The sequence below is a fragment of the Gavia stellata genome, chromosome 3 (assembly GCF_030936135.1).
Source record: "Gavia stellata isolate bGavSte3 chromosome 3, bGavSte3.hap2, whole genome shotgun sequence".
NCBI lineage: Eukaryota > Metazoa > Chordata > Aves > Gaviiformes > Gaviidae > Gavia > Gavia stellata.
Window position 1 is genome coordinate 42,907,050 of NC_082596.1, and position 20,250 is coordinate 42,927,299.

Consider the following 20,250-nt stretch of genomic DNA (forward strand, 5'->3'; position numbering starts at 1 on the left):
ATGTTGAGCATGTCATGTTCTGTCAGAGCAGAGATGGAAACCTGTGATGTGAGGGGTGGGGAATTTCTAAAGCAGATGAGGGCAGGTGTTTCCTGCCTCTGCCAAATGGTAAATCAATTGTGTGCTGCGTTCTGGAGGAGAGTAGGAGCAACCTGGAGGTGATACAGAAACAGAACAAATGGGTCCAATGTGGAGACGTAAGCCTATATATTTTTTTTGAAACAATGCTCAGAAGCAGGCTAGAGAAAATATTTAGAATGGATCTGAAAATACTTTTCAATTTTGAAATATTGATGTTTTGCATTGTCTCTCTTTATGATTTATTCTATCTGGTATATCAGGTATCTGAAGAAATAGCCTCAAGATGAACTTCTTCCTGGAAACGTTCAAAGTCATCGGACTTCTCGTTTATTACTTGCTGGAGTCGCTAGTATTCTCAGTTGTGCCTAAACGGAAGAAGAATGTTAGTGGTGAAATCGTATTAATAACAGGAGCGGGAAGTGGCATTGGAAGACTCTTATCTTTAAAGTTTGCCAGCCTTGGAGCCACAGTAGTTCTCTGGGACATTAATCAAGAGGGGCTCAAGGAGACAAGTAGACTGGCCAGAGAAAATGGAGCAATGAGAGTACACTGTTACATCTGTGACTGTAGCAAAAGGCAGGACATCTACAGAGTAGCTGATCAGGTAAAGTATCTTATTTGTGGCTTTGATGCTTTTCTAAGATGAGTGCATGCATGTGTGTATGATCTATGATAAGTTTTAGTGACTTCAAAGCAAGATATGAAAGTCAATTCATTCAGAATGTATTGTGCATGCTACCTATTTCAAGAATACTGGTTTTCAGAGTTGATTTGTGTACCTCTGTTCCTTTAAAAATAAAAAGAACTGGCTCTCTTTTTCAGTAGCTAATTTCAACTGGGTAGTTTCTGATCTATTCAATTATGGAGCAAGCACTTACTGGTAAAGTGCAGAAAATCAATTTATTGAAGCTAAAGCAGTATTTCAAGTTCTGGCAGCCTTTTAACAAAAGTAAACCCTAAAGACCATACATTGAAAATTGCCTAAGCAGTTAATCCTTTTTACAAATAATTCCATGGCTGTGAATAGCTTTTTTGCAGACTCGCTTTATCAGAATTAATAAATGTATCTTGAAGTCTTAAATATTTCTTACTTTCCTTTCTGAAGAGCTTTGTAAATATAGCATGTGGTTAGATATTTTAGGCAGACTAGTAGAATTGCCAAAAGCTAAAATTGCTTAACAGTTTCCATTATAACAACCTGTTCTCATTTGCTTAAAATGTTTCTAAACTTAACTGTTGGACTAGAAAGTTTCCACAGTGAGTGTTTGCCTGAGGGTGAATTTTTTTAAAATAAAAAAAGTTCAGCTGTCTTCAGGAACATCTGTTGGCTGAAATACTGTACCTCTTTTGATGCCATTTAAGAAGCTATAGACTTCTGCTTTATTCTGTCTGTGCAAAAATGACTAAACAAACTTTCTGATAAGTGAACCTTGTGCATGACTTGAAGCTTGTTAGAGGCCGGTACGATTGGTTTTGTATTCTGGTAATGCTGAACACCCTTGGTCCCCTTTGCAGCTCCATTATGCCAGCTGAGTTGCATATCTGCCGTCCACGCAGAGCAGTTGCACGTGTCTCACCACAGGCCTGTAACTGTGCTTCCAGCTGAACTGGGAGGAGTGGAGGAGGAGGGAGGACTGTAGTGTGAAGGACACTGGAATGAAGATGGAAACTAACCTTCAGTTTTGAGGACTCAAGGGCTAGCACTTCAGTCCCATGGAGAAAAGCAGTAGCAGAGCCTTTCTGGCCAAATGTAAAAAGGAGAAGAGGGTGTAGACATGTGTGTGACACAGATTAAGGGTGATAAAAACAGAGGTAGGCAGGAGTGAAGAAGTGGTAAGAGGGTCTCTGTGCATGATTCCTCGCTTACAATCTTCTGTTAGCAGTTCATTAACAGCTGATCTGCTAATAATCCTCCTGCTGATCCACATAGAAGAAAATACTCTATTACTGTTATTTCAGAAACATCATGTCCTGCTAACAACTGATGTAGAACTATGCTGACAACTTTTCCATCTTATTAGTGACAAAAAGACTTTAGTATTAGTGCTTGATGCCACCGTTTACTTAATGTGGTATAGTAGACTTTGGCTCATAGTGTGCAGCATCAGCCTTTGCAAGGTGAGGCAGCATGGTTCCAGGTTTTGTTTCCCCCCCTCCCCGGTGATTCAGCTTCATGCAGTGACTTGGAGTTTTGCAAGACTATAGCAAACTAAATTCATGCAGACAGGGCAGGATATGGTTGAAAACTTTGTGCCCAGTAAAACAATCTCAAAGCCAAAATGAAATGTATGTGAACCTTAAATACCTGCTTCTGGTACTTCATCAGCCACACAGAGAGAGACGAGGAAAAAGTCACTTCAGTAGGAAGAAAACCAAAAAGCCCTGCATGTGTGGTGTCCTTGTTCCTTTCCTGCACCAACAGGATGAAGGACAGCTTTTGGCTGTCAAGAGTTATAGCTTAAAATTATTTCTAATGTCCCTGTTCCAGAAGTACCCAACCCCGAAAGGAATGTGGCCTTCTCTGACCTACCCCTCCCTCCCTCCCTCGAGTTCAGCTAAACTTTAAAAATTGAGGGCTTTGAAAGAGGGAAGTAGGTTTTGATCCCCCTACTTGTGAGGGAACAGAAGCCTTTTCCTCATTATCATGTTGCAAAATTGCATCTGGCCTCACATTTACTTCCAGGATCTCTCTTGCATGGTACTTTTTTGCTTATACGCTGTTTTCCTTGCTTGTTAGCCTAGATGACCATCTGCAGCCAGTTTTACACTTTTCTGAGAATGCTCTTTCCTGTGCAGAGGAGCAGTGGTAAAAGCACATTTCCTGGTGGTATTTCATGCTGCCTATAAAACATTCAGTGCTTTCTTCTGCCTCTTGTAGGCAGTTATGGAGGGGTTCGTGGTTCTTGGGAAGTAGACACTTTGGGAACAGAGGTAATTGCTCACTACTAAACTTCAGTGTAAAAGCATAAATATAAATGCAGAAACAAACAGGAAATAGTGTTTATACCTGAAAAAGATGTTTAACCTGATCAGCTGTTTGCATAATGCTTGCCTTACCTAGGCCTAAAACAAACACCTGGAACATACTTTCCTGCACTGCACAAATGGAGAGGTTTGGAGCTCTGGAAAGTTGACGTTATCCCTCACTCCACACCACCCTCCCACCCCCCTCACCCCTCTGCCCTTAATAGCTAGGGAAAAGGCTTGGTAAAGGTCTTCTGTACTTGGCCTCAAAGCAGAGCGTGGAAGCCTGGGCTGAGTGTCTTGCACAGGGGAGAGCTGAGAGAAGGGAATTAAAATAGCCAATTTGCTGAGGAAAGAGCTGCCACATCTAGTTAGTAGGGAAGCAGCATGAACAGAGGTGTTGTAAAGCTGGAATTATTTGTCTGGGTTGCAAGAAGACACTTGAATCTGCTTTGAATTCCATCCAAAGTGTGAATATACTTTGGAAGACAGAGTAGAGACAAGTGGTACAGGAAGAGGTTGTTCAGGTTTTTGCTGCTAGTTAGAAATGGGATGATCAAGGTTCTGTTCTTATTTCTCTTCTCCCATCTAACCTGAATGCCCCAATCACCAAGTTATAAACTGTATGTACCACATCCCCCATCTCTGTCTTTTCTTCACACAAAAGAAGCATGACCACTTATTCAGGTATTTGTTATTTGTCCCAAGGGGTAGGTTTGAGGCACTGGTCCGGGCTTTCAGGATTGCTAGATCAGCAGACACGAGTATTAAAGCATCATTTACTAATGATTACATTTATGTCTCTGCATACTATTTTTAACTTGTGATGAGGGGTACATACTCATGTTGGTGACTAGAACAACTTGTCTAAGGCTGTCTATGGAGATCATGTGGCGCTGCTTCAGAAATATTTAAATTGTTACATGACAACTTTTTGAGAGGGGAATAGACAGACAAGAATGTGTGAGAAATGACCAAGGTGGAGAGGGGCTCTGGCTGATCAATCTATTATAAAAGCTGTTCTGTATAATCCTACCAAGGCTGCTTTCTGTTTTTTCAACCCTTACTTAGTTAACAAACACGGACAAGATTGGAAAAAGTTGAAGGAAGATGTGGAAGTTAAGCTAGCATAAAGGATAGGTGATAAATTATTCTTTACTGTTATACAGGCTAGCCTACCTGATCTGCTTCTGCTTTCTTCAGTCACTACAGGCACCTAGCAAAGGAAACGCCATTAAGAAATGAGGCTCTGTGATCTGCAACTGTATGGCAAGATGGCATAAAACCAATATGGTTTCCCAAAGCTACTGATCAGCACATGTTTAGCACCTGGTCTGGAAATCACAGATTAAACAATGTAGAGAGCAGTCCTTTTTCTCAGATAGCTCAGATTAATGAACTGTACTTCAAATACTGCATTACATATTTTCATTTCCCTTTTGGGAGCTGGCACAATATCTTGATATCAGCTGGCCTATAGTTGTTCCCTCAAGTGAGTCTGTTCATGAATGTTCTCGGTCTGGAGCTAAAATGAGAACTATACTTCCTCTTACTGAACTAAATGTGTAGATATTATTCTTTAGCCAACTTATTTTCAGGAACCATCTTATAAGGATTCTGGTACAGTGTTAGAATGGAAGCAGATACACTAGAAACAAGCTTATGAGCTTCTGAGACTCATGGTACATAAGGCTTTTTGCCTTCTGTGAATGCATATGTCCCAAAATCTTCCTTTATTCAGAACCCTACAGCTTTTGTTTAATTTTCATAACAAATTGCTACCCTTTCTACAGTTTTCTCATTTCTTCTGTTGCCCTGAGGGCTAATATCATGGAGACATGGTGTTCTTTCAGGCTATCTTAATGAGAAATAAACTTGTAAAAAAAAAAAAAAAACCTTTTTGTTTGGTAAGATAAGTTCTTAAGTTCCTGACCTGTAAAGTTGCTTGAAGTAGTCAAGATACTTGAATAAATAAAAAGGTTGTAAGGAGGAAATTAATTTTACAGGTGGTCTTTCTCACTGCCTCTGCGGAATACTTCTTATCAAAAGTGACCATTTGCCCATTCTTATTCCAACACACTGAGGCCAGAAAGCTGTAGGGAAGTCTGGTTTAGTCTGTGTGCTGTGGAAGGCAAGTAAAGCCACCACTAGTGGAAAAACTACTATGTAATGCATGTCAGTGTTTAACAATCACAATCAGAAGTGGAACATGTGGAAAACAGCATGAAGAATCTTGAAATATTAAGATACTACTAAGTAGCTGCTGCCCTGTGCAGTGGGAAAGATGAATCCCTGGACTGTTGGGGTGCAGGCAATTAACACTGTCAACAGGAAATCCAATTTTCCTTCTGCTCATCAAAAGACTCAACTACTGTGCAGGCTGGCTTCAGCCTTCAAGTCATATGGCAGCATATCCCTTGTGCTCAAGTTGCTCTGTGGAAAACACAAGAGAACTTGCATATAATGCGAAGAACCTCACAAGTAAATGTTTAGATACTGCAACCCTCACATAGATTTGATGTACCTGATTCTGGTGAACTCACCTGAGGATCTATGTACTGTGCCTCGACTCATGGCATAGAAAACAGAATTGCTCATTGGTTTTAAGATGGGTTTACAGTAGCAAAACAGTTGCTGTGTTAGTTAAGCTATCTGTAATAGAGACTTACCTGGAACAGTTGCAGTAAGAACCGGAGGTGCTGAAAGCAGAAGCCTGTGTGGAGCTGTTGGGCTCCACACCTCCAAAGGAAGTCCAGTTGTAAACTCAGCTCTAAAAAGGCATCAGGTGAGAATGTGCAAGATCCTGAGGCGTTTGGATCCATAATGAGCATAATAAGTTCAACCTAGTTGAAATGTGCAATATTTCTATTTCTTATGTTTTCATATATAAAATTTGGAAAGCATGTTTTGTATTTATTGCGTAATATCTTGAGGCTTTTTATTTTAGGTTAAAAAAGAAGTTGGCGACGTTAGCATTCTAGTCAACAACGCTGGTGTTGTAACTGGGAAGAGTTTTATTGATTCTCCAGATTCACTTGTGGAAAAAACCATGGAAGTTAACATAATGGCACATTTCTGGGTAATACCTGTACTTTTGCATATACATACTAAAAGGTCCTTTTAACATGTTTTCAGTGTTGATTTTGCCATTTGGAATTGAGGAAAATATGCAAGGATATATAGCTCCTTGTAAGTTCAGTCAGAAATGATACAAGAAATTACTCTCTATGCCTGGGAGTCTGTAAAATAAAAAAAGGGTGGAAGAATGGATCCTTTGGGAACTTCTGGGGTGGCTAGGAGGAAGCAAAACTGCTTCGTATTTAGAAATGCTCTTAAGAACTGAAGTTTACCATCTGCTAAATTCTGAAGCTAGTCATATGTTATAATCCCTCAATATTAATTGACATGAAGCAGGCCCACCCTAAAAGTTGCTGCTTTAGTAATAGAGAGGTGTTCAATTCTGTCAGTGTTGTAGTTGGTTTCTGGTTATGATACTTTCAGTAAGAAATACCACATGTTCAGATAATGCTCTTAATAAGTGGGGCTTTTGTCCAAAATGAGTAACTTAACGTGCTTTTTCTTCCTTCCAGGGAAGGCAGATCATCTATATGGTGTTCCTATCATAAAGAATTGCAAAGAGGATATTAAAACATGCTTCAGTTTGTTCATAAATAAATTTAATCACAATGATTAAATTAATTTAATAGAAGCAAGACATTAAATACAAATTTTTGCCATTTCACAAAATTTGCCGTGAATGCTTAATTCCTATGTGAAACATTGCAGTGCTGAGCTTTAGGCTGAAAGAAACTTAACAACTAGCTGAAGCTGTATCTTTAGCTTTCAGCAAGTTACCATCTGTCTTTGGTGTTGAGGAGAAAGTGGTAGTGGAATGTCCCAGCTTAGTAGTTGAAGGTTAAAGTTCAAACAACAAACTCCTTTCCCCCTTACCCCCCCACCATAATGGAAGGTGGGGAAGCTTACTTAAACTGTAGGGAGAATTTCTTTAAACAACACCTTCAAAATATTATAGCACGTAGCTTACTTCGTAAAATGTTTCATTGCAACTCTGACTTACATTGCAGACTTACAAAGCCTTCCTCCCAGCAATGATTGCCTCTAACCATGGACACTTGGTTAGTATTGCAAGCTCAGCGGGACTGACTGGAGTCAATCGTCTTTCAGGTAGCGTATTAAAGCTAATATTCATTTAGACAATTAGTTTGGTTTAAACTCTGCAATCAATACCCATGAAAAAAATCCTAATTTTGAGTTTCTGGGGCTTTGCACATAGGTAAAGCAAATGGTCATACTTTCAAACCAGCTGACCTTAAATAGACCGTTCCTTTCAAAAGAGTTTTCCAGACGTTCAGCAGTGCTGTGAAACAGGTTTTTCTGCCAAGGCAGTTAGAGTATCTAGGAGACCTATAGAAGTTTGGAAACTGAGAAATTCAATGTTGTTGAAGTTAACCTGCAGGTATTTGGTGGGGAAGAGGCCACTCTTCCCCCCGCTGCCACCCAAGTATGTTCTCAAGCTAAGCAGGGTCCCATTCAGGTTTCCTTAACTCAAAGAGCTACTAAAACCTAGATGTGGTACAGAGGCAGAAGTGCGATACCTCATTTTGCATTCTTTGTCTCTCAGGCATTCATTCAAGAGGACCCATACAGTGATGGAAAGAAAGTGTTGACATTAGGGCAAACTCAGAAGGCATTTCTGGAAAATGTATGCAAGGGGGGAGGAAAATTAAAGAAGGTGACACAGCAGTAAAAGAAATCTAGCTTCAAGGCAGTGATAACAAAGACAAATTAAGTTTCAAGTTGAAACCACGTTAGAGAGTCTTGAAACCTTGAGTTTGATGCATAAGAAGCCAGTGCAGGGATTCAAAGATAAGGTCTGGCATGAAAAGATAATTTCATTTGCTGTTGTTCAAAAGAGAGTGGAAAGGTGATACAGGGATGTGATCAGCAACCTGCTGTCTGCCCGTCTAGAACAACAATTAACTTAGGAGAGGGAAAGTAAAGGAGCGAATCACATCGAAGGCAAATTTTGTTAGTAACCTCATCCTGAAAACAGTTCCTACTCTGTTGTAAAGTATTTTATTATCGGACAGTAATTTCCTGCAGGTACCGTGTCTATATCATTTCTATACTATAGTGCTGCTGTTGTATACTTGAAAAAAAAACAACAAACCCACCTGTGGCTAGTTATTTTACTTACTAGAGCATAGTTTTGTCCCTGTTCTCTTTCAAAAACTGTTACCACTCCTGTGTACATGCTCAGTGGTAGGACTCACTGAACCTGTTAAGTAAAGTTAATTAGTAAATTAAAATGTTTAACTGCAATTAATGTTTTATTTATTTTACAGATTACTGTGCAAGTAAATTTGCAGCAGTTGGTTTTGCAGAGTCAGTTGATTTAGAGATGAGAGATCTGGGAAAGAGTGGTGTTAAAACCACGATTGTGTGTCCTTACTTCATAAATACAGGAATGTTTGATGGCTGTAGAAGCAAGTGAGTAAACTCTTGTGAGGTTTTTATGCAACTTGCACGTTTAGTATGTTACGTACTCCTATTTCCTTTATGGAAAATCATGAGCTAGGCTGTTCTCTGCTTGTGTTATTTTTTAGTGCCTCAGATGGGTGTTAACAGTGCTATCCAGTGAATGGGCAACCCGAATGGCAAAGCCCTTGGTACTTTACTATTCATTTAAGCTAAATGTGAAACGTAATTTGTGTCCTTTCCTCTGCAGAAGCCGAATGCTCCAGTTGTCCTCTCTGGTTTCTAACCCCCCATTCACCTCCTGAAATCAGTGGCATAGCTTTGCTCAGTATGCTTGTTTAATGACAAATTTAGGAGCCGAATAAAAGCCTAGTGTGTCCTTAATATGAGGACTATATGGATTTGTCTTATGAAAGATCATACAAAGGGAAAGTAACAATGGCCACTCACTCTCTAACATAATGAAGGTTCTGTTGTTCATAGGATTTGTGGTATTTATTTCTTCTTTTAGTTGAATAACTGCAAAATGGAAACTTATTTTGAATAAAATGTGAGTCCAAAGCAATTTGTATTATAGTAAGAAATGTCTTCTCTTCTAGGTGGCCAAGTCTGCTTCCCGCTCTGGAGCCGGAGTATGTGGCTGATAAGATAATCACTGCTATTAGGCGGGACCAAGAAATACTGCTGATGCCACGCAGTCTTTATTTTATGTTATCTTTGAAAAAGTAAGTTATGCCTTTCTCCTTTTCCTCTCTCTTTTTTCTGTCCAGGGATGTTTCAGCTATGTTTTTGACTAAAAGTGCAAACCAGGCTTCTACTACTTGGTGTGAATTTTCATTAAGTTCTGCACGTTTCTGGAGTTTTCTTTTTTTTGTTTCTAGGGGTTCGGTCTACTCTTGGACCACAGAACAATGACAGAAATGTCTGACTGTGACTCGCTGACTCCATTGGGGTGCAGTTTTATTGTGGGCTGTAGAGACTGGGCCTGCTCCTCAGGAACTGCATATCTGATGTCTTGTCCCAGCATTAGGGCACTTCTGACTCTATAGCAAGCCAGGTTGGGAAATTGGTCTAATAACTCAGGCTGCCAACTGAGTGTAGTGGATATTTTGAGAGGACCAGTGGTACTCTATTCTAGAGAGTATACTGTCTTTGCCAGTATTAGCCAGGTAAAACTAGTTCTGTGATAAAACTGCACAACTTTTCTGATATCTGTTTTGGTTTTTTTCCTCTTCTTCTTCAACTCTCCTACCTTACAGTATCCTACCAGTGAAAGCAACTGTTCTCTTGGCGGACTATTTTGGAAACTTCAGTGTCATGGATAGCTTCAAAGGTCGAGCAAAGAAGGAATGAAAAAGCGCAAAATTCAGAGACCAGCAACTCTAAAGTGGACCTTCTTAAAGGTGGTTGTGGGAAAGGTCTGCTTCTGTAGCAGCTGTGAACTTAAGGTGCCTCACTTCTCATTAGTAACAATTTTTAAGGAAATTGCTTTTTAATTGGCTCTTAATCAACAGCTTTCACTCAAACTTTTTTTTTTAATCCAGTGAACTGTTTTCTTTTCACCTCATTATGGAAATAGATTAACTGAAATTAGTTCCTTTGGTTATGTCTGTTATAATGCCTTAAATATGATCCTGCATCGCAAACTAATAATTGGCAACTTTTGGGGGAGAAGGGACAAAGAAACCAGGCATATTTGTCAGGGAGCCAGGAAAGCCTCTAGTGGGCCTGACGTCTCGCTGCCATTCACTGAACCATGAGGAGGGGCTGTACTGCTGGTGCTTTTGCCATTCCCTGGTAAGCTGAGGGATTCAAGAGTTTCCTGAAACAACAGATTTGAATTTATACAAATGGAAGTTTTGTGAAATGAAAATATGTGGTGTGTTGGTGCAAAACAAATGAAATATATTAATTTTTGGAGGTGGTGATCTCAGGACTCACAGATGACTATGGGTATCAGGGTGGGGAGGGGGAAAGATGTAAATTATGTATTTGTGCTGCTAATCTACTTTTTGTCTGATTTATTTTAAAAACTAATACTGTGACTTCAGCTTTGCAGTAGAAGTCTTTGTATCTTCTAAGTGCAATATTTTAAGAAAAATGTTAAATTTTCCTCTCCTAAGCAGAATAAACGTGTAGATATGAAGCGTAAGACTACCAGTGTAGGTGGGCTATCAAACATCTTGCCAAGTAAGACACTGAACTACTAAAAGCAAAGGTATTACATCGTATAATCAGGGTTGGAGTGAATGGGATCATTACAGCCATAGCTTGAGTAACAGCATTATGTTTTGCTTCTCTGAATTTGGCAGCAGGTTGCCTTGTGACTACAGAGACTTGTTTTACTTTCCCTTTACTCTTAGGACTACTCATTTATTTTGGACATATGCTGAGGAGGCCTTGCCCTCTCAGACAGTGGCCGCTTGGAAAACTGAAAGCCCCCTTGACTTTTGGTAAATTCAAAATAAGAAAAAAGGAAGGTTATACCTTAAATATATCATTTATGCATATGCTGGCTAAGCCCACCTCATGTCACAGTACTCTGCTGGCAATTGGTAACGCCTGCAAACTAAGACTAAAATGCATTAGCATGCAAATAATTGAAGGACAGTGTGGAGAAAATGGTGATTTTTTTTTAATGGTGTTTTTTTCCCAGGATGGCCTAGAAACTACCTTCTTTTCCCTTGTCTATACAATGAGTAAGGTTTACCAGCAGAGAAAGGTTTACAAAGAACTAGTTTACTACTGATGAGCAAGAAACACTGAGTAAAACAAGCATGTTAAAAATAGCCTTACCTTTATAATGGATTGATGAAAGTTAGAATTCAGACTGAAGAAAAGATTTGTCTTACTGTCCTTTCAGATCTGCAGTTCTACCTCAGAAATTCTGCTCATTTTACAGTACACTTCAGGAAATGAAAGTTACTAATTAAAAAACAGATATTGCCTAAATGTGCTGTCCATATGTACGTTGCACTGTTCACAAAGCCAACCACTAATAACTGTGTGGTGTATCTGTGTCTTGCAGACTTCTCACTTTTTTTTTATACTAACAGAGCACATTTTTCGCCCTAACTGTGAAAAACTAGGTGTGCAGGATTCTAGAGCAAAGGAGGAGAGAAGCGGATTATACATATGACAGTATGTATCAAACTCCAGCTCTTGTGAGAGCAAGTAGCTTTTCATTCTTAGTGTCTCTACAAACATGTTCTGCTGAGGGAAATGGAAAGCAATGAGTCTGGTTGTGGGACTTGTGGATTCTCAGCAGGTTCAGGTTTGTCACACCACTAGAAGGATCTTACCTGATAATCTGTGCCAGAGATGTGCATCTCCATAGGGATTTTGCTACTTCACAGAATCATCGAGCTTGGAAAGGACCTCTACTCAGAGCAAGGTCCGTTAGACCAGGTTGCTCAGTACTGTGTCCAGTCAAGTTTTGAATGCTGGAGACTCTACAGCCTCTCTGGGCAATCTGTTCCAGTGTTTGTGCACACTCAGTTTCAAAACAAATATATGAAAATTATGTTTAAATTGAATGTACTTCTCTCCAATTTGTGCCCATTGCCTCTTGTCCTTCTAGTCACTACCACTAAGAGTCTAGCTCTGTGTTTTACACCTTCTCATCAGGTACGTATGCACACTGAGTCAGAGCCTTTTCTTCTCTAGACTGAGGAATCCCAGCTCTCTCAACCTCTCCTTGTATGACGGGTGGTCCAGTACCTTATTTGTCTTTGCAGCCCTTCACTGGACTCACTCCAGTATATTCGTATCTTTTAGACACCAAGTTCTGTAGTAGGTTGAGTGAGCATAATCTGTCATACAGAGCTTCACTAGAAAACCTCTGCTAGCTAGCTGTCCTGGTAGGAGCACACAAATACTGCTTCCATGCAAGTGTGCGGCTACCACTTTGAGTATTATGGTCCCTGTCAAATTACTTTGTGTGACTGGAGGATAATACCCCATCCTGTTGGTGGTTTTGATCTCCCACATTTCCTGAGATGGCATGACAGATATATGGAGTTGTATCCTGGAGGTCAAGCAGCACAAATCTTTCCCCTGTGTTCAGGAGGTGGTATGGGGTGAGCATTTGGATCTTCAAGTGACATATGAACTTCTTGAGATAAAAGATGGCTTACTTCCAGCATAACAATGATGTTGATTGATTACTTCCCTGATGCAAGAAGATAGAACATGAAATGGAAGAGCATCTCCGCTGTGACAGCATCACGTCTGACAGCAGCAGGGGATTGCTTTCTGAAGTACATCAGGCAGCTCCCACGAAGGAATTCTTGGTTTCATGACCATTGCTTGAAACTCTAAACTTGTCTCTAACAAAATGACTGTGTTTGTAAAATAAATCTTTTCACAAAATAACTTTGCTTCTCTGACTGAGTTTTTCTTTGCTGTCACAATCAGGAGACAGGTTTGGATCCACAGAGCTATCGGATATTCCAGGAGAATGCAGAACTACTGTCTCTCTGGGGAGGCTTAGTGAGGTCATTGATGCTTCAATAGGTGGGAGAGCATTACAGGCAGTGGCTTTTGTCCACTCCATGTATAACACACTTTCTCTGTAGCCTTAGGTGTCTCCAGCTTGACAGATCTTTTCTCTGCTGGCCACAGCCACCAAGCCCACAGCCTGAAGTTGTGCAGATAGTATATACCTGAGGAAAACCTAGCTTTGTCTAGGGAAGAGGGGTGAAAAAAAAACCTTCCCACCTTCTTCCCTTGCCCTCAGCAATAGTCACATTAGGAATAAGAGTGTCTTCATGATCTGGACACAGATATACAAGAAAAGGGTATGACAAAGTCACAGGATGCCAAGGTGCCTTGTAGTGTTTGGTCTGCTAGGTAATTACTGCTTGATCAGTTATTGGAGAGATGTCACCCTAACCAAGGTGGTGAATAACTACATCTATCTAAGGAAACATGGTTCTGCAGGACTTGTATTGGGATAGTCTTCCAGACTCCCTCCACAGAAGGGAAGAGCTACAGAAAAGACCCAGGAGAGGCAAAGCCCTAAGACAGGGTCTGGCATATTTTGACACTTCCTGCTCTCCATGTCTTGAGGTCCAGAGGCAGCATCCCTGGCTGTAGCACAGAAAGAAGAATCAACAGAGCCAGAACATGAGCAGCAGCAACAGTCCTGTCAGCAGATGCAGCCAACAGCAAAAAAAGAGGTTCTTGCCAAACAAGTTTTGTCTGTTGGCACCATAAACTTCATGCCATGAAGGTGCCATAATCTAGGCTATGAAACCTAGGTGATGGTGCAGTACCCCCTGGGAAAGAATCTGCATCACCTGTATTAAGTGCCTCACTATAAAAGCAGCTTGCTCAGAGACTAATGCAGAGTGAGATTTGATAGCTGAGGAATCTGTTGAGCATGCAATCCTCATTGATTATTGCCCAGAAGTGGGAATCCTTGATGGAGAGGTAACATGGAGGGTCTTCTCTATATTAATTTTAGAAAATACACTTTGCATTACTTATTGGTCTGTCTGCATATTTCTGGCGTGATAATGGTTGTTGACCCTGAAGCATGCTCATGCAATGCACCATGCACAGTTAATTAAATTCCAAAACTGACTCAAGTCATGCTACAGTTGTTGCAAAATAGCATACCTGTGTTTTGGGAAGCTTCTAATAATTTAAAAGAGCTGTCAATTCCAAGTAATCACACCTGTAAAGGATGTGTATCCAGAAGGAACAAATCTCACCAGAATAGCCAGGTGAGGTGCTTGTTTGAAGAGTTTCCTTCAGGAAGTACATCATTTCCATGCTCTGGTACTGAGTCAGTCTGTAACAGAGGATGGGAGTAAAATGACAAGGTATCTAGTTGAAATCTGTGTTACAACTCCCCAAAAAAATGAATACCAAGTTAATTTCACAAAAAATTAAATACTTGAAGCAAGTAGAGCTTGCTTGTAGAAATTATCTCCACTTGCAGGAACAGGCAGAAATCTGTTTCCAACCTTGCTTCTGAGCCGGGGACTTGGAAGACAGCTATGAAGCTAGTTTCTTCAACTTTATTTTTACATTGCCAATGAAATGGCTGACTGCCTTCGCTCATGCTTTTAGATATGGATAATTCTATCTGCAATAATATTTATATTAACACTTTAAAGATTATGGATGGTCTTAGCATTCAGACAATTAAAAAAACTGAAGTATCTTTGCTTTTAACTTGTGTGTGATTGTAACTCTGCCCATCTAGAATGGGTCAGGTTTTCAGATTCCCTTCGAAGGGGAGAGAGCACTTAAACAATCACTTCACGTTCAAGGAATAATGTCCTGTCATCTGCTTCTTCCTAGATTTGGAGAGAGACAGCTAAATTTGACAAGAGAGAGCTACAGTTTCGAAAGTGGAAAAGCACCTTAGAGAAGAAGGCTGGAGGATGGATGAAAAAGTAGTGAGGAAGTTTATTTCACCAGTTCAAATGGGAGTCCACTAAATACGTGGAGGGATGCAACAAAAGAGAGAAGGGTGATATCAAGGATATTGTTGATGAGTAATTAGTTGGTACGTGGTCTTCTTATGGGAAGTACCACAAGACATCCTTTTGGTCCACAGGATTCTTGAAGGCTGGACCTGTTTCTTCTGTTTTAGAGAATTTCCGAGCTAAAAAAGGGGTAGGTTAGTGTCGTGTCTTAAAGTCTCAAACAAGGTGTTTTGTAAAGAGGATAAGCAGAGGGTTGGGCATTTTTGAAAAGCAGAATATAGGACAGGAGGTGTGGGGGGGTCTATATATATATACACACACACACATATATACTTATCTATACTTCAGTTATACATATATGAAGTATAATTTTTATGTTTTGTTTGGACTCTGCCTGTTCAGACGTAAAAGAAGTAGAGCAGAGCGGTTGTGAGTGAAGGAGCAACATGCCCCCTTCCTGAGGCAGACAGGAAGGTTTCCAAAACCACCCCCTTTTCAAAGTCTTTTTAACTAGTTTTTGCAATTTGGTATGCCATAGCAGGCTCCAGCTTTACATCTGAGGCCATGTAGTGACTTGTCTGTGCAATGCTTTCCATCTTGGATTAAATAATCTCTTTAAAAATAGCAGGCATTTTATGGGGTAGCACCTTGACTGCTAAGAACCCACACTAAGGAGACGCTGGCGTGTTCACATCTTTTTTTTTTATTCGACCAGACACAAAGCTAGTCTTTTTGCCACTATTTTTTTAGAACATGACACAGAAATAATGTATTTTTCACATCCGAAGGTAGAGCTGTTACATTATTTCCACTGTGGAGGCCTGTCCTGTGTTCTCTTGTACTAAATACGCTTTTTGTCTTACTGTATTACAGCAGACAAAGCCACAAAGACGCATGAATATCCACCCATTTTTCTCCACCTGAATTATAGGTTGGTTCATTTTTTTTAGTGTTCTCTTAATAGCCAAAAAGGAGCACTAAAGTACACATAGATCAAGGGAACAAGTTAGGAGAGATGTTCGGGGATTACACCATTCCTTCGCTGAGGATTTTGGAGGAGATCTAATAGAACAATAAATTATGCCTTTACAAACCAAATATGAATTCTCTTAACTATTTTGCAGCACCTGATCTTGCCACTTTGAAATCCAGAAAATCACCCTGAAGAAATCTACAATGTCTGTACTTACATTCCTACATGTAAACCATTAGAGCTTCTGTGGTGACTTATGAAGTTCTGCATTCATTAGGGCTTCGCACCCATGTATTCCATGAAATCTGTTTTGGAAGACACCCTTTGCCACAGGACTGGTCTCCAGATTTTATATACCTACAAATACTTTTAAAGAACATTTTCACACCAATAGATCTATACTCTTTAAACTCTAAAACAAATACAATCTAAACAAAGAATAACATGAGGTGAGGAAGGGGCTCAGAAAAGGTGGTAGCTAAAATAGTCTCTTGCAGAGACTATTTGAGGTCAAAGAGTGTTGAAAGGTTGTGTTTGTTCTGAATTGGGGAAGTAACTACCCTTCTTCTTCTTTCCCCACTGTGTAAGCAAGCAAGAAGCTTTGACTTTTGTTGGGATACACTGATAGTATCTGCTAATCAGGGGCAGAATGGTCCTGCATCTAACTTTCATCAACCAAATATTCATGGCACTGCGTCAGTAATGACTTACTAGCACTTCAAGATTTCGGGAAATTCCTTGGCTCTCATCCTATTACCACTCCCAAGTTGGACTGTAAGGAGACTTGGATGGAAAATATTAAGAACCTTTGTATTTTGTCTGTGTAGAGAAAGGACTGCTATAGATTGACTTATGTTATCTTACAGCTTTTTAAAGAAGACTAGCAAAATGGATTGATTGTAGATGGAGTATAATCCCTTAAGAAATAAGATCCCTCTTAACAAAAGCAATTATCTTATGAGAAAAAAATAATACCTGTAAACTTACTTACATGCACAAACATTATGCTTAACTTTATTCTAAAGTTAATAGAATGGTCAATAGTTAGCTTCACTAGTCTGGAGACTTCCAACACTAAACTGGCTGATGGTTTGAAAATGAATCGAGGTAGAAAGACAAAAAAAGGCAAATCCCAGTCAGTACAATGCTGATAATACTTGTTTGGCTCTAAGATTTGTGTGTGCTGTCATGCAACTAAGCACACAGCTTAGCAGTGGCTTTCCACTGAGGTTGGAATGGTGTTAGAGTACACAGTATTACATGCCACTTAGAGATGTACGTGTACACTTGCATTTGTTTTTCTGCAGATATTTGGATATCTGCATTCTGCATGTGGTGATGTTTTGGAACATTACCTCTGTGTGTAAGAACCTCAAATAGCATCAAGTCCAGTGTCTGCTATTCTAGACAATGGAATATTGTTTAATATTAAAGATGTGGGATGTTGATGGAAAAATATGTGAAGGAATGCCTTTGAGTAAATCTCATATCTGTTTCTCAAAAAACATGCTTATCATAAGACTAATTTGAAGGCTTATTGAGAGACAGTAAGCATGATTATACAAGCAAACCTGGCTCATATTGGGATTCTGCCATGTCCTTGGACCTTCCCCCACAAAAATGTTAATAACAATCAGACTTGTTCCAAAAATAAGAATTGATAGAATTACTCTCATTCATTTAGCTTGGTCCTGCCAGGTGATGAACTCTCTGGCTTTGCTGCAATGAGGAGTTACACAGACACGTAACTTCTTTGAATAATCTTTTTCGGCACTGTTCTTTACGTGACTGAAAATTTAACCATCATCATTATGCAAACATTGGTTTGCAGGAGGATTTTGGCTCAGAGGACCCTGACAAAGATGATTGATAGGAAATATCTGTTGGGAAGGGGTGATCTGGCCAACCAGCTGAACAGGGGCCATGATGCTGCTGCTCTCCGCAGGGGAGGAAGGAGAGGTGAAGATGTGCTTTTCTTGAGGATGGAGCCAATCCCCCAAAAATATATTAAGCCATACAACACAGAGGCCAAAGTAAACAACATCCAGCAAAATAATTGCCATTGTAGATAAAGCTTAGATTTTTCCTTTGCACTTACTAAATTCTATCCTCTTGATGGTGGGCAGCCAAGGTAACCAGCTGTGACTATTTTTTCTTCAAACTTCAGCCACACAAGGAACTATTGCTGGTTAGATTAAGTAGTACAAATCTGCACCACAGCAGGTGGAGAACAGAACACATGCTGGTTCTTGCCAAGGTTCACAACAGAAACTTGGAGATGATCATCTCACAATGCCTGCTTGCTTGTCAGCAGGGGCGGTGGGTGCTACTGTCACCGAGAACAGGCTTATACACAACTTTCCTTTGACTGTTAAGGGGAAGAAGGTACCAACACTGAAAGAAATAGTCAAAAAGGCCATTGATCGCATTAGTTAAAAACTATTGTGGTAAACTAGCATTGTTTTGTATCTCTCAAACAGGCTTTGTTTGTAAAGGACATTTAGACTTGTGTCACTTGCCACACAGTGACAATAGGTTCTCCATGTTTTACTCCCTAGCAGTTGGTTGGACACATGCAGTCCTGTGGGTGTGTAGAACCTGGCAAAGTTTTCCATGTGATTTGTAGTTTTTCTCCTGTCTTTCTCCATCATCACCAATCCAGAGAACAGTAATTTGAAATAGCAAGATTTCAGAAGGCTTTTCTAGATCTCATCTCTTTTCAGGAACAATCTCTCTGGTTGGAAATATTCCATTACTTTCCAACTGGAAAACAGTGAAACAACCCTGACCAATATTTCTCCAGTTACATTGCGCATAAGCTATTCACCGATTGGTTTTCTGTTAAAGAAGGCTATCATGAATGAGCCGTTGCACAAGGAAGCTTTTATTAAGCAAAAATCTCAACAGGAATTGTTGAAGTCACAGTAAAATCTGTGCAACCACCTCTAATTGCAGCGAATCTAGATGTGCAAGCACGAAAATTCTCCCAGCTGCAGAAGACAATTTTCTTGCTAGTCTGCCTTGACAGCTCACTGTTGCTTGAGAAAATGGAGCCAAGCTATCACTTTTAGCACTTCAGCAGGTGATTCACCAGCGGCTGAGTCATCCCTGTCCAAGGCTAGCACATCCAAAACCCAGGGAGGGGTGGATGGCTGGGGAAAGGAAGCACAACAAACCTTCTCCACTAATTCATGCCATCTGGGAGTGACAACCCATAGGCCTGCAGCTTTATTTGCAAAATGTTGTTTACAATTTTTATTACAAAGTCCATAGGGAAAAAGACAATTTTATTTTAACAGTTCATCATCATTACACAAACTGTTGTTCTGGATTCAGCTTCAGAAAACAGGAAGCAATACTCATAAGATTGGTTTGTCGGGCTTTTTTTGCAGACTTTTGTTGTTAAGAAGTCAAACAATTAGATGGGAAAATTGGAATTGAACCCACTGTCATGCAATTGGAGTCTTTTGGTGAGCCACAGAGGATATGAGCTATTGCAGAGTCTTGACTCATCACTTTGGTTGGTGGTAACCCAGGCTTACATGGGAGGTCTCTTGACCTAAATATTCATAACTGAACAGAAGGGCAGCAATAACAAATGCTTATCTATGAGCAGATGCTGTGTGGTGCCTGTAGCTCACATGTCCCAGTGCTTGCACAATCACTTTGCTTAAGTGTGAAATTACATAAGACCAGTCATTAACGTCACAGAAGCTGTTCTCTTCAACCTGCTGGGTTAGCAAATTTGATCAGCTTAGTGAAGGATCCAGCAAGCGTGAGAACTGACGGAAGGTTGAAGATGAGACTGTCCCTAGGCAAGGGGATGGGGTAAAGGGAGCAGGGTCTCCCCATTTGACAGTGGTGAGCTGTTTGATAGCTCAGCCCTACAATTTAACTCACCTTAGAACGTTTTGTTTACTGATCTCAGATACCACTTTAGAAAAAAGAAAATCAGTAGTAATTAGTTGCTTTCCATCTGCTGCAACCAACAATTAAACACCAAACTTTGCTAGATAAAGGTACATAGTGGATTATTCATTAACGCACAGTGTAGGAAAAGCAAATTCACAGACTGTGTAATGCTTTACAACACTTGGCAACAGTCAAAACATGTCTCAAAAGTCACTTTGATATGTAGTTTCCACGGAGAAGGAGCATCCACTGCACTTCCACTCTGACCACACAGCCTCGGATGAAAACAGAGTTTCTACCATCAAGGGTGGAGGTGAATGGAGTGGACACACTTGTCTTCTCAAAGGAAAGGCAAACTTTGGCTTTACCTCAGGACAAAAA

General features: G+C 40.1%; 1 protein-coding gene across 2 annotated transcripts; it reads left to right on the forward strand.

Moving 5' to 3' along the window:
- The first annotated feature begins 361 nt into the window (after nt 1-361).
- On the forward strand, nt 362-10,464 carry LOC104252580 (short chain dehydrogenase/reductase family 16C member 5). Of its 2 annotated transcripts, XM_009821452.2 has the most exons (6): nt 362-685; nt 5,993-6,124; nt 7,131-7,230; nt 8,412-8,556; nt 9,144-9,269; nt 9,804-10,464. In XM_009821452.2, exons 1-6 carry the CDS (start codon nt 365-367, stop codon nt 9,895-9,897), a joined length of 918 nt encoding a protein of 305 aa, XP_009819754.2. In that variant the 5' UTR covers nt 362-364; the 3' UTR covers nt 9,898-10,464. The 2 variants fall into 2 exon arrangements, with proteins under 2 accessions (XP_009819754.2, XP_059671279.1); XM_059815296.1 differs by lacking the exon at nt 5,993-6,124 and having other exon boundaries at nt 365-685.
- Nucleotides 10,465-20,250: the final 9,786 nt, after the last annotated feature.

What these genes read in the sequence shown, in the direction of transcription:
- LOC104252580 (XM_009821452.2), top strand. Translation starts at nt 365, where the DNA reads ATGAACTTCTTCCTGGAAACGTTCAAAGTCATCGGACTTCTCGTTTAT. An exon ending in ACATAATGGCACATTTCTGG is followed by an intron (nt 6,125 to 7,130) that starts GTAATACCTGTA and finishes CTTACATTGCAG; the next exon opens with ACTTACAAAGCCTTCCTCCC. An exon ending in TGGAGTCAATCGTCTTTCAG is followed by an intron (nt 7,231 to 8,411) that starts GTAGCGTATTAA and finishes TTTATTTTACAG; the next exon opens with ATTACTGTGCAAGTAAATTT.